Here is a 14,998-nt window from a genome sequence, read left to right as displayed (position 1 = left end):
TGTATCCAACCTAAATCAGTGGCCTTGCTGAAGAGTGATTGAGGGAACTGGGGCTGTTTAGTCTGGAGAAAAGAGACCTTATCGCTGTCTACAACTACCTGAAAGGAGGTTGTAGCACGGAGGGTGTTGGTGTCTTCTCCCAAGTAGAAAGTGATAGGATGAGAGGAAATGGCCTTAAGTTGCACCAGGGGAGGTTCAGATTGGATGTTAGGAAAAAAATTCTTCACGGAAGGGATTGTCAGGCGTTGGAACAGGCTGCTCAGGGCAGTGGTGGAGTCACCATCACTGGAGGAGCTTAAAAGGCATTTAAATGAGGTTCTCAGGGACATGGTTTAGTGCTAGAGTTAGGTTAGCTTGTGGTTGCACTTGATCCTGAGGGTCTCTTCCAACCAAAATGATTCTATGATTTTAAGTTAGTGTGTTCTGGATGTATTCAGAAGTTTATGAGGAGTATATGACACAATTTTTTTAGGTAAAACCCATCAAACATATTAACTCCTCGAACAAATAGTGTTTCCATGCCACTTGAATTTTCTTTTTTTTTTGTAAATGAAATAGCATGCTTTTGGAGTGTATCCATTTGTGTGGTAATGAACTAGCTATTGATACGTGACTTAACAGAGGAAGGTTGCGTATTCAAAGGCGCTAGCATACACAGTAAACATTCTTTAGATTTTTTTTTTTTTAACCTCTATGTAACTGCAGGGTAATTTCAGTAAGTTTTAAAACTGCAGAATGATGTGGATGTGACAGTACATTTTTATTATGCTGGAAGACTACGATATTTTTAATGCAGTTATTTTTTGTTGAATAGAGTTAGCAAATTCTATTTTTCAGGTGAAGAAACAGTTTTCTGATAAAATTATGCCTATTTTTTTTTTCCTACTGTACACTATGATATTTTGGTATAGGTTGCAATAAAACTTAAAAGGATTTTGTGAAAAACTAGTTTTTCAGTGTTCTGATCTACATCTTAATGTGAAAACTGAGCACAATTTGATATGGTTTCCTATATCCTGATCTCACAACTTTTTATCCAGGCAATTGGTCTTTGTTGAGTACAATGCTACAAACACTCTGTCAGGATTGTTCTTCTATCATGTAAAGTTAGAGTTTTTAGTTTGCAAGTTACTAGTAATTTGATGGGCCTAGCAGTTGTACCACAGACTTGTCTATACTTCGAAAATCAGGTCTTCAACTGTTTTCTTAGTTGAGATGGAGAGAAAGCTGTATTACTTCTCTAGGAGTGTGAGTGATAGTTTTATGCTAGTTTTGTGGTTTTGGGCTTATGAACATGTGCACCAAGGTGAATTGTGATGGATAGATCTTAAAAATCACAAATGATACTTTCAGTTTTTCTTTATTACGAAACTGAAGCAAACTGTTCATCTTCATTGGACTTTTCTTCCCATATTACTCCACTTTATTTTGAAGATACTTTGGAATAACTACATGTTTGAATAAAAAGCAGAATGATAATCCTGGACACCAGTTGTTGTGCTTTTCTGAAAAAATAAAAGAAAAAGCTTTTAGAAAGAATACATTTATTCTTCTTGCATGTTCTATTCAAATTATAGTTTGAAGCAGAAATGCATTTTTTTTTCTTTTCCATATGTATAGTGCAGATTATTAGCTATTGAAATGAAAGACATCAGTTTATAGTTTATATATTACACCAAGTACTTCTATGTTTGGTCAGTCAGAAATAGATTATAGGAAACACATGGCTGCAAGCCAGAGATGGTAAAGATGGAGTCCAGGCTAGTTTCTTGTTTTGGACTTTAATAGGATGTCCATCTGCTGTGGAGTTCTGAAGCAAACCTTCATGGCTTATTAGTCTTGATGGCTGAGTAGAGCTTATTCTTCCTGTTACCTTGCTTTAATTAATGGAAATAATTAATTTATGAGCTTGATTTTCAACTTGAATTACATCTTGGAGGTTTTTTTAAGGTCCATGTTGTAAATAAGTTATCTATATTGATTTATTTTCATTAGTGACACTAAATTAGTGAGTTTCTTTTACAGATGAGCTGAGTTATAATTCAATTTAATATTCTTCTCGTATACCCCTAAATATTGCTGATATATCTAATACAATAAAAATATGCTCAAGGAGAAAATTCCAGGTTTATGAAACAGTTAGACTTGCTATGTTAAAGGCTGCTATTAGACAGCAAATCTTGGATGTTGACTTACTTAAAAAATCATAGTACATGCATTTATCTCCCCTAGAATTATTTTAAATAGAAAAAAGGAGTTTATGATCCTGTTAGGAGAACCGAGAATGTAAGGGGAGCAGTCTATGCAAACATAAGATTTTTGTATTGACATACTTGTGAAACCCCTGGCAGCAGATATTCTGTATATTACTTTTTGGTCTACAATATTCAGGCTTATAGGACCACCAGCACAATTCTCTCTGACTAAAACTGATGCCAAATTACAGTTAGTGGTAATGGTTCACACGACACTGTTCGGTAACTGTTTGTGAATGTTAATAAATTGTTCTTTTATTATGTCTCCAGACAAACTAAAGCATGTCTCTATTACAGCGTTCCATTTTTTTTATAATATGGAAAAGAGTATTCTCTGAAGATTGTCAACTAGAAGTATTGTATGGTCGAAGATGATGTTAATTCTTCATTCTTAAAAAGCTGCATATTGAACGTCATGAGTTTGTCCGCTTCGGTCAGCTACGCTGCCACGGAAGCTAAATGGTGAGCTTCACTTCTGTATTTTCAAGTCTAGTAAGATGGTTCATGTTTTTGTGGCTTGTTTTCTAAGCCCTGAAATTACATAATTCAGATTGAAAAGAACGAGATATGGTGTGATATATGCAGGCTGTGCCATGTCCATGTAGTCAATAGATTAAATTACATACTTGAAGGGGTGCATAGTGTCCATCCCGTGTGCAAGAATTCCCACACGACTGTAGGAGATGTGACATAGAGGGAGTTCATGTCTGAAATTTGGAACACTGCATTAGTTGAGGTGGTAGAGGAACTGTGAGAGCTACTTGTCATTGTTTAAAGTCTGATTATACAAATTTGTCAGTTATATCTAGAAACGGCAAAATTCCATGAATATGAGTGTTAGTTAGGAAATCAGGCATCTGACTACTTCAGCTGGGGAATTTTAGCAAGATTCCACTACTAGGTAATACATGAGATAAAATTTCTCTCTGTTATGAAATTACTCTGTTTTCTGCCAGATGTAGGAAAAAAGCTAGTGAAAAACTTTTTCTGCGGTGTTTTATGTTCACTGTAACTTGTGAAGTGAATATGAATTTGAAGTTTTTGAGTTACAAAATGTCATTCTGCAATGCAGAACTCTCAGAAACTGTTTTGCTTTCTGATATGCTTTCTTGAAGAATCTTAAAATACCACTAAAAATGGTGTCTTAGAGAAAAACTGTAGTTTCATGACTACTCCTACACTCATAGGGTCCTAAAAGTATGTTCAACCCTTTGAAGGCAACTGCAAGGCTGATGTGCCCCCCCCCAGGGAAAATGAGTTTGACACCCCTGCCGTATTTGGTAAAATACCTATTTTAGTTCAAAATCACTGGTTGATGAAATAGTAATATATGAAAATGGAAGTACAAAACATTCTCTGAATTCCTTTAGTCTGCAAATCATGCGTGGTGTGAAACTTTACAGAGATTTTATGTGGTTGTTTTGTCTTCAATTTAAGCTTCTGAGAGCTTTATGCTGTAACACTTCTACTTGTAATAGGTAGTGTGAAGCTTTCATAATGTATTGCATGTTCCGGTGACACTGTGATGATTAAAGAAAACATCACAGAAATAAGAATTCTTAAGACCAATCTCTATTTAATTTAAAAATGTTTGAGTAGACAAATTAATTAAATGGTTAACATAGTAATATTCCCTCAGTTGTTTTTCTTTTTTCTTTTAAAGTAGCTGTTTCAATTTGATTCTATACTAAGAAAAAAAAATAGGGATTTCAGTTGTATATTTTCAGTTTTTCAGTAATGTCATTGTGAGTTTAGAAGCTGTTCAGAAAATATTATTTTAAAAAGTTGTTTAATGTTTTTTTCCTAGTAGTTATTGTTGTGTCTTAATGCACTTACACACATTTTCATATCTATAATGTCCCTGATTTTCTGTTACTTGTGGTGTTTTGTCACTTGTGTGTGTGGGTTTTTTTCCCCCTACCTCCCCCCAGTGGTTCAGTTAAGCCAAACAGTTAATCACAGAGTTAAGTTTTCCACTGATTAAGTTTTATTGTGTAGATATCTTCATTGTGCTCTTTTTTTTTTTTTTTTTTTCCTGGATAATTAAGAGAGGAGTTGGAAGGAACTGTTTTCTTGAAAGCTAATTGCCATACAAACAGATGTAATTTACTTAAGATTTAAAGGTTTTTTTAATTGACTTTACAAAAAGCACTTATTCCATTTTTGCATTCAGTGTGCTATCTGTGCAAGAGCTGTGAAACCAGGTTTAAAGAAGCTAAATGGCCTCCCTGCTGCCTGCAAACTGACAAGATGCTTACCCTTTCCGTAACCCTTGTTTCTTTGCCCTAGTCCTCCCCAGTTTTAGTTGGGGTTCTGTTTTAATCCCTAACCTGTGCTTTACTAACTTTGGTGCTATTTGGCCTTTAGCTATCTTTAGTTGAGATTGATACTTCTTATACTGTCTCTGAATAAGATGACTTTCTTTTCTCTCATCTCTATTTTTCCCAGCCCCAGAAAAATAAAGGTCTACCAAACCTCTTATATGATATCCACAATCAAGCTTGTTGTCAAAGTTTGATTGCAGGGTGACAATAAACCGTAGCAGATGCTTTGTTAACCTTCTCCCCTTCCTGTGCCACCCTCCCTAGCCCCTCCTCCCACTAAGTAAGGGCAATAGGAGGGCAAAGAGAGGCAAAAGAGAGAGGACTTGCAAGTTGGAAAGAATCTAAAATGTTTTATTAATGCTACTAATAAAATAGAGAAAATAATACAAAATATACAAAACCAGTCTTGGAATTCCCAGCAACTCAGCACCTGCTTCTCCAGCCAGCAGGGCAGGCACCCAGAAGTCCTGGGTTGGACTCTGCAGCAAACCGGAACTGGATTCAAGGATGGAGGGTCTTCCACTAGGCCTCAGGTTTGCAGGGACAGCAGACAGGGTCCTTCCCGGATGTCAGTCATAGTCGAAGAAGAGAAAAAGGAACGAGACCCTCGTGATCTTCCACTTTTATATGAAGTGTCATGTGAATGGGATGGAATACTTAGGTGGTCAGTTTTAGTCACCTGTTTAGTTTGCCCCTCTCACTTACGGGACATGCATCACTATCAGTGACCTTGTATTCCATTGCTATGTCTACGAAAACATGTATCCAACTTCAGAAAACTGCAGTTACTAAGAAGGGCTTAGCTGAAAGAAAAATTCACTAAAAGAGAGGCTGGTCTTGTTTTTAACAAAACCAGGACATTCCACCCCTTATTACATACCATTCATGGCATGCTTAGACCTTATCAATATAATCTAATTAATTACTACTACCGTATGTATATATATATATATATGTATATATACACATATATATGTATATATACATATATATACACACACAGACACACACACACATATACACATGTACATATATACATAGATGTAATTCATCATTGTCTTAGTCCATGGACCATCCTTTTGATAAGTTCGTTAAGTTCATTTAGTTGATGACTTCAAGCTTCATTTATTACCACAGTCTCCCAGGGGAGGAAAAATGGTATATTTAGTGCATCTCATGCCCACAGTTTGTGGGTTAAAGACATCAACTTGGAAGAAGTTGTCAGGTGCCACTTGAAGAAGCTAGCTCTAGTTTCATCTCCACTGTCTTAATCTGAAAGACACTTATTGAACATGGTTAGTATGGCATATGGCATCATGTAACAATTAACATCATGCAGTTCAGTATTGAATATCCTCACCTAAAATCAAATCCCCTTGAGGTATACACTGAACTTCTCCATCCTTAAGCATCACCCACCAAGTGCTGCCAGGCCCTTGGGCAAAAACAATCCCACGAATCGGCTTGCCTTTGCCTGAGGCAGGACTAACCCAGACTGCCTTTCCTAACTTATTTTTCATGTGTACTGCAGGGACTTTATCTCCTTCTACAGTATGTAGAATTTCTGATTGGGCAGGCCTGGCTTGATTGGTTGATCCCCTAGTGTTGACCAACCAAGTAGCTTTTGCTAAATGCAAATCCCAGATTTTAAAGGTTCCACCACTCAGTGCCTTTAGTGTAATTTTTAATAAACCATTGTACCTTTCAATTTTCCCAGAGGCTGGTGCATGATATGGAATGTGATATACCCACTCAATACCATGTTCTTTGGCCCAATTGTCTGTAATACTGTTTCTGAAATGAGTGCCATTGTCTGACTCAATTATTTCTGGCGTGCCATGTCGCCAAAGGACTTGCTTTTCAAGGCTCAAGATAGTATTCCAGGCTGTAGCATCGAGTACTGCATATGTTTCCAACCATCCGGTGATTGCTTCCACCATTGTAAGTACATAGCGCTTACCTTAACAGGTCTGTGGAAGTAGAATATAATCAATCCATACTTATACTTTAACCATCGCCCCCCATACCATACAGGGTTTAACCGTTTCGCTTGTTTGATTTTGGTGCATGTTTCACATTTATTAATAACCTGTGAAACAGTGTCCATAGTTAAGTCCGCCCCTCGATCACAAGCCCATTTACATGTTGCATCTCTACCTTGAGGCCCTGAAGCATCATGGGCCCACCGAGCTAGGAAAAGTTCACCTTTATGTTGCCAGTCCAAGTCCACCTCAGCTACTTTAATCTTAGCATCTTGATCTGCTTGCTGGTTGTTTAGATGTTCCTTGGTGGCTCGACTTTCAGGCACATGAGCATCTACATGACGAACTTTCACAGGCAGCTCTCTAGCCGAGCAGCAATGTCTTGTCACAGTGTGGCAGCCCAAATGGGTTTACCTCTGCGCTGCCAGTTGCTTTTCTTCCATTGCTGTAGCCACCCCCACAAGGCATTTGCCACTATCCATGAGTCAGTATAGAGATAAAGTATTGGCCACTTCTGTCATTCAGCAATGTCCAAAGCCAGCTGGAGGGATTTCACTTCTGCAAATTGGTTAGATTAACCTTGTCCTTCAGTGGCTTCTGTAACTTGTCATGTGGGACTCCGCACAGCAGCTTTCCACCTTGGGTGTTTTCCTACAGGACGGCAGGATCCGTCTGTGAACAGTGCGTACTGCTTTTCAGTCTCTGAAAGTGCATTATATGGTGGTGCTTCTTCAGCTTACAGATGTTCTGGCTGTTTAGATCCTTCTTATTTCCTGCTTGATTTACCACCATATCTTCTTGTTGCAGTAGCTAAGAGTTGCATAAAATAACGATATGTGATTTTATTTACCTTGTTGCTGATCTTTTGCCCCTTGAGTCATGTTGGTTTCTTTGGGTAGTAAACACTGAAAGCTAGAAATGTTCCTGTGCTTTTCTTGCAGTACATACAGCTTTTAATTATCCTTATCTCCTACATTTATTAAATATATGAAATGTGTTAAGTACATGGCATCCTATGGAACAATTATTGATGACAAACGATTATTCTCGTCTCATAAATGAAATGCATGTTGTTTTTAAATGGAAGTAGTATTTATTATATTTTATTTGTAGGCTGTAGCTAAAAACCTGAAATATTGTCCTTTGTCTTTAGTAATGTCTTTAAAGTCAACACTTAATCTAAATGACTGTTCCCCTTGTCGATGACATTTGTGTATTTTTTGCTTATCAACTTATATGAGAAAACATATATCATCAGAATTCTTAGTTGTGGAAAACGGTGGTGATGCCTCTGGACAAACCTAGGGATAAAGTGGTCATTTTTTATTTAGAAAAAACAACTCATTAAATCCCGGTAGACTGTAGTTTCTGTACTTAATACTTAAGACTTCATGTAGACAAAGGTAAGCTATTTTAATGTTTTCAGTTCTGTATGAAATGATGCCAACTTTGTGGTTAATTTAGTCATGTTTCTTTTTACATCATATTTCATATTTAGTGCTCCTGACAACTTGTGCTTTTATGTGGAACAACTAATTATTGCACCCAAACTTACATATATAAAATAATGTGAAAACTTATTTTAAACTCTTAAATAATTTATAAGTTGTTCAGTTTGAAGTTACATTAATTGCACAAGATTAATAAGTAGTTTATTTTGATTAAATATGTGTTTCTATAAGATTTTTTCATTCTACATATAAAACCTTGTTTCTATTCTATGAATATTGCTTGGAGTGTTTATGGGCCGATCTTGCTGACTGCCAAGTAGGTTTTCTTTTAACTGAAATAGTAGTGGAAATGAAGGTACTGGGTATTTCAGAGGACTGGACATTTATTTTGTATTGTGTTTGTGATCAATTACTTGTGTGTAGTTTAAATGTATGTATCATTGAAGAAAAAACTTGGAAAGTGATTTTTTCTTTTATTCCACATATGTGCATTTGTTTTATGACAGAGGTGGTTTTGAGATGCTAATCCATGTTAAAAAATGCGCCTTACTGTGGGAGACAAACAAAAACTTAGTAGTTGTTTTAGTATAAGCAATTGCAATGATTTTCTTTAACCGTCTTGAAAGTTTCTTTGGTCAATAATAAAGGTAATGAAAAATAATAAAAAACATGTTATTTTTAAACCAACTTTGAGAAATCAACAGTGTGTACCTGTTTTAAGTTCCTACTGCTACATCTCTCATATCTTGCACAACAAGCAATTCTGTATAATGTTTTTTTCAAAAAGCAATAGTATAATGACAACTGCTTGGCATAATTTTACTGAAGTGAATGTTTAGAACTTTGGGCTCACAATCTGATAATTGAAATAAGGGAGGATTTAAACTTAAGAAGAATACTCATGTTTTTTGAAAACGTTAATATTTTGCAGCTTACATAATGCCAAGCCTGAGTCACAGTCACTACAAAACAGCAATGAATCAGAACTGGACACTGCGGAAGATCTGAGAAAGAAACTCTGTCAAGCTAAAACAGAAAAACTAGACTTAACCATTAAACACAATCAAGAAGTAAGGACTATTTTGTTTGCTTTATTTTACTCTTAAAATAAATGTAATCTTATTTCGTTAGAATAATACTGTTGCATAGTGTATCAAAATCTCAGTCATTAGCTGAAAAATAACAAGGAAGGTGACACTATGCAGACCTCCGACACCTGTTCCTAGGAACTCTTACCATATTAAGTTGCACTGAGCAGAGTGCAAATTTTTTGCAGGGAAAGGAGTCATTGCCACTACCAGTAGTTTGTTAGATAAAATTGCCTGGTGACACAAATAAATAAAAGGCACAGCTTGAATCTAGCCTTATAAAAACATCTTATTTAGTTCTTATTTATACTTTTTTGGCAGCGTATTAGAGTATAATTTTAATTCTGCAGAAATCATTTGCAACTCATAAACCCAGTACAGTATTTTTCTGTGTGTACACCAGATTAATCTAGAATATCCTTTAGTGGTCTTACAGTGTCTCAGCTTGTGCAAATTTGCATTTTTCAGTAACTGTAACAATGTATAGTGTACAAATGTGGTGAAGTGTTTGTCAGTAATTTCATACTTGTTAATGAGAATTTAATTCATAAGGAAAGAATTTACCTGCACTATAAAGGTTTTCCCTGATGCTATTGTAGCAAACTGGTATTGAAATGCAGTACTAGTAAGAAAACAGTATTTTCCTTAGCTTGGATATTGTTTTTTGCACCAGTATACGTAAGGAAAGGTGGACGCTGACTACAGCAGTAGTTGTAACCAGCTTCACATTTGTTGCTACTAGGAACACTTCTCACACTTGCTAATGCTAATGCAAATCTGGCAACCAATGTCCTGGTTTAAACTGTGCTGGTGCAGAAGTATTGTTACTACTATGGGTAACAATTCTGCTTTTAACATGTTGCTAGGGGCAGTTGATGTGGGTACTCATTCATCTGTTTTGGGCTAAATCCAGCCAATAAACCAAGTTTGCCATTCCATATCCATTCGTTATTGTGGTTTGTACCCAGCTTAAGAGATTTATGCAGGTAATTAGTTGTTTTCCTATTGCCCCATCAGCTGTGGGGTGGTCCTATAAAATGGATCTCTGGAATTATCTGGATTAAAACAACAAAACCACCACAATAACAAAACAACACCAAACCCACAAAAAAGAAGAACCACAAACAAACCACCTCTTACATTGAGAATTTGAAAGCTGGGTGGGCATAAGGATCTTCTGTACCATTTTTATGCTGTGGTTTGCACCGTGAAGTCAGGTTGTGTTTTAAGGAGATAAACTACTTGTGACACTCGGTTTGTTTCCCTGTTCATTTACTGTATAGTTACAGATAACGGAAATGCTTGAATTACTTACACAAGATATTATTGAAGGGGCTACTTTGTACATGTTCTGAAGAAATACATGTTTGACTTTGCACCTTCATGCACTGAAATAGCTTTAACTTGATCTTTGGACTCATTTTTTTTTGGCAGAAATGACTGGACTAGGTTTCCTAATCTGGATAAATTCACTTTTTGAGGCATTTTCCATTCTTAATTTGTTGCTGTTAAATTTAATATAATTCTGTGTGACTACTGAACATTACTGGACTAAGTTTTCTGTTCCTATGTATACTTTTGAGTTATTAGGTGTCTGATAGTCTACCATCCCAACAGGACTTTTTTCCAAGTGTTAAATTTTAAGAAAGTTACCATGAAATATCTTGTGGAACATGACGCTTCCGTTACTGCAGTTTTTCCTTTGAGGTTCAGGAAGATGACAGTATTATGATTTTTATTTTGCTAAGGTAGCGCATTTTTGGGAAAATGGAAGGGCATGTTTAAGGTACACGAAATTAATCTAGGAATAGGAACAGTTTGCATAAAACCCAGTAAAAGTACTTAAAATCTGCATAAATGTGCGTTTGCAAAATACATCTCAAATTCAAGTGGAAGAAAAAGGCAGCTGTTACTGCAATTAAAAATATCTTTTAAAATGCTCTGTAGGTGTATTTCTGTAACATGTTGCATTCTTTCAAAGGACCATTGTTGCCAGTTTTCTGAAACAAATTTATTTTCTAGTTGTCCAACTGTGAAAGCCAGATTGTCAAATTACGGTCAGAAATTGAGAAAGGAGAGGCTGTTCGACAAAGTCTGGAGTATGAATTGGCAATTGCCAGGAAAGATGCTCGTCTGAAAATCTGTGCTGCAGAACAGGAGTTAAGTGATGCAAAAAACAAACTTGTGGAACTGCAAGGTAAGTTTCTAAAAAGCAAACAGGAGAAAAAAGGCTGAGTGAGTTTCAAGTCAGGAAGACAAATGAGAAGCAGGGACTTAGTTAAATTCTCTAATTTTTGTATTTCTTGGATTTCTGTTGTCTTTCTCATCACTTATCCATCTGCTTTTGTAAACTTATAAGAGTTTACAAAACCCTTGCTGTCTCATGTGAATTAAAACTAACCTGTTAAACTGATAAGCCCTTTTTCCTCTTGCCCCTTACCTTCTGTTGTTTCCTCTTTTCCTGCTGTCCTTGTACAGAATTGTAATCATGATGGCTGTCTCTGCATCCTGGTTATCACTCTGTCCAGCAGCTTATCTTTTTCTGTTTCAGGGTTAAAAAGAAAAGTCCATTCCTCTTTATTTGTTTGCACTATCTCCAACAACTTTTTTTTTTTTCCTGAAGTTCTTGTCATAATGCTGCTTTCTTATTTTCAAAGGTTTCAGGCTCATGTCCAGTTCCTTTTCTTATCGTCCTTGTTTCTCTTTTTATAGGTAATGGAACATGTATGTTGTGACAGTAGTGTGTGGAAGGCAACGTTTTTACCTAGACATTTTTTCCTACTTGTCTTTCATTCAGAAACTCAAATTTCCTTGATCCTCCTCAATGGAGAGAGAAATATTTCTCATTCTTACAAGTGAGGTGCATTTTTAATTACCTAAGTAAATATAAAAACTTTTAAATCTAGTATGGGAGATGCATTTTTGAGTTCGTTGAACCTTTGATACCCATGAATAGCTTAGACCACTCCTCCTGGAGACTGTAACCTTTCAAGAATGGAAAGACACTCGGAAAAACTTGTAAGTACTTCTAGTACCAGGTGTTTTGAAGATAATTAGAAAGCTGAACTTTTCACTCCTTTGGAGAACACACACACAAAAAAATCTTACAGATTGGAAACTGGAAGAAGGCATTCTCTTCTCCTTTGCAAATTCCCCTGTGACTGCAAGCTGGAGACTTGAATGGCTGGTTTCTCACTTGGAGGAAAGCCGATTTCTTCCTGTGAGTGCTCATTTACTGCTGGTTTGCTTGCCAGTATAGAAGTGAGTAGTCTTTGTGTGCATTTTAAAATACGTTAAATCTCACTTTGTGACTCACTTTATATTTTAGAATACTCATTGGCTGCAGTATTGGGCACAGCTGGCAGCACACCACAGCTGGTGGTGGGTGTGATTCTGCAGGGCAACCTGGCCTGCAGGAAACAGGTCTGGTTCTGCCTGGCGCTGGTACCGGCCCGCACTACAATGGGTAAACCCACCCACCACCAGACACTGAACTGCTCACCGGAGAGTGCATGATGCTTCTGCCAAAACGTGTCTCAGAAAGGGTGGTAAATGTGGAGAGGAGAAGAAGAAGAGACAAAAAAACAAAAGCAGGAGAGACAGGAGCAGAGCAGCAGCCTGAGCAGGGGCTGGGGCCAAAGCAGTGACCACCTGTGCAGGTACCGAGAGGCAGGACTCAAATGGGGCTGTTGCTGATGGAGGAACCACTGCACAGTGAGCCCAGGCTGCTGCGCAGCTGCAGGGACTGGGCTGGTGTGTAAGGGCACAGGGGAAAGAAAAGGGAGTAGGAGAGGTTTTGCAGAGGCAAGGGATGTTTTCCTAAATGTGTGTGTGTGTGTGTTAGTTTCTTTCAGTATCAGAGTCAGTTAATTAGAAGTCTGTTAACTGTCAGGAAATGAGGTTTGTTGGAATTCCTCAAACTGTTTTGTTTGGTTGCTTGGTTGGTTGGTTTTTTTTTTTGTTTGTTTGTTTGTTTTTGTTGTTGTTGTGTGGTTTTTTTTTTTTTTGTTTGGTTTGGGTTTTTTTTTAATTTTTTTTTTCCTTTTTCCTTTTCATTTTTTTTTTCTTTCCTGTGACAGATACCAAAGACAAATCATCAACAAATCATCAAACCATCATTGTGTTGCTTCTCGATCCTTTTGCAGTTTATAACCTGCTTCTTGTTTTCCCTGATCACTTGTAGCCTTTTCACTGCATTTGGTGCGTTGATGTGACTTTCACTTAGCTCGTGGGACAGAAAGCCTCATTTGTGGCTTGTGCTTTTCAGTGTTTCATCCAGATTGTTTTTCTGCTGTTCTCAGTGAGGCTTGACTTTCTGCTGTCTGACAGTCCTTTCTCATCACTGTGTCCACTGATTCTCCATGTCATCTTAATGTGCCTTTTCTGTTTGTTTTATCCTCTGAGTCAGAAGAAATATCAGAAAACTGTGTTGAATGTGAAATAAAAATCCATTAGAAGGTAGCAATCACTTAAATGCCAAGTATTAGCTGTGTTCAGCAAAATGACAAGCTGATACAAAGTACTTTCATCTGAAAGCCAGTTCCTAAAAATAAAGTGAAGTCCATAGTCAAACTGCTTAAATAACTAGGCACAGACGGTGAACGTTTCCATGGCATTTAAGCTTTTGCAGAAGAGTATATACAATGTTCCCCTGTCTCAGAGCATTTGCTGGGCTGAAGACTTAAATCTCCTGAGCTACAGTAAATTTACTTGGAAAAGCTGAGCCTTTTCTCATTAGCCCAACTTGCCTTAGGTGTTCCTATAATCGCTTTGATGGGCCAGATGCCTATCTTTACTGTCACTTAAACTGAGCTCAAAATTAATTGATACTGTCTAATATGTATATTAAATAGACATTTGAAAATACCTGGCCAAGCATTGTAGAAATCTGAAATCAAGTCACATGCGCTATAAGGACCTTAATTGAAAGAGTTATCTCAATTTTTTATTTTTTTTCCAACAGGAGAAGTGTTTTAATTTATAAAAGTCTCTAAAGAATTCATATGTCTTTGTGTGAAAGATGCTATAGGAACACAAAAGTTGATTGTTTCTTTGTAGTGAGGGTGATGCTCTCCAGTGTTGGAAGTGTTAATGCTCCCATGTTCTACAGGATATTGCAATACATAGTAGAACTGACGATCATTATACTTTTTTTTCTGAACATGCTTTGCAGTGCTCCTTGTCCTTTTTCTTTCTCTTTTTCTCTAAACAACAGTGTTGAATGGAAAGCTTCATCAGAAAGTGGCAGAGACTGAGAAAATGTTTCATATTGCTCAGCAGAAGTGGCAAGAACAACATCAAAGACTTGCAAGTGAGAAGGATGATATCCGCAGAACTTGCAAAAGTGAATATGAATTGCTACTTAAGGAAAGAACCAAACTAGAAAGTATTCTGCAGGTATGATGTATGAGTAGTTGAAAAGTTGCGTGAGATGATGACTGGAACATTTTTCCTGCAAAGTGTGTGGTGGGTTGGGGTTTTTCTTGTTTGGGGAAAAAAATTTCCCCCAAATTACTAAATATTGCAGAATATTTCTGAAGAATATAGCTTTGTAAAGTTACACTGTGTCATAGTCTTTCTTGTTCTAAAGGAATGTGTTGTGGCCGATTTTCATGGTAAATGCCTCAACCAAGTTATGAGTGCATAGTGGTAGTGCATTTGCACTGTCATGCAGAGCTCAGTTAGTAAAATCAGGGACACTCAACATGTACCTTCTGATTCCATTTCCCTCTTATCTGCTCCAGCCTGACATCTAATAGCCTGTGAACATGAAAATAATTTGTATAATATGGAGACTGCACATTGTCAAGGAACCCAAATAGTGATGATGGGATTTCCAGCGGAGCATTGTACGATTTTCACTCCATATCACATATGAGAAGTGACTGCTTTGGGGAA

At 37.0% G+C, this 14,998-nt stretch overlaps 1 protein-coding gene across 1 annotated transcript in view; it reads left to right on the top strand.

Moving 5' to 3' along the window:
- CCDC171 (coiled-coil domain containing 171) overlaps positions 1-14,998 on the top strand; it is a 135,567-nt gene that overhangs the window by 802 nt on the left and 119,767 nt on the right. Inside the window, exons 2-5 of the mRNA XM_080362213.1 lie at positions 2,553-2,717; positions 8,944-9,082; positions 11,123-11,297; positions 14,316-14,497. Coding sequence (XP_080218339.1) covers positions 2,617-2,717; positions 8,944-9,082; positions 11,123-11,297; positions 14,316-14,497 — 597 coding nt within the window. The 5' untranslated portion in view covers positions 2,553-2,616. The remainder of the gene's footprint in view (positions 1-2,552; positions 2,718-8,943; positions 9,083-11,122; positions 11,298-14,315; positions 14,498-14,998) is intronic.

The sequence above is a fragment of the Nesoenas mayeri genome (genome assembly GCF_963082525.1).
Source record: "Nesoenas mayeri genome assembly, chromosome: Z".
In the NCBI taxonomy this organism is placed as follows: Eukaryota; Metazoa; Chordata; class Aves; order Columbiformes; family Columbidae; genus Nesoenas; species Nesoenas mayeri.
This window is presented reverse-complemented; position numbering and strand designations above follow the sequence as displayed.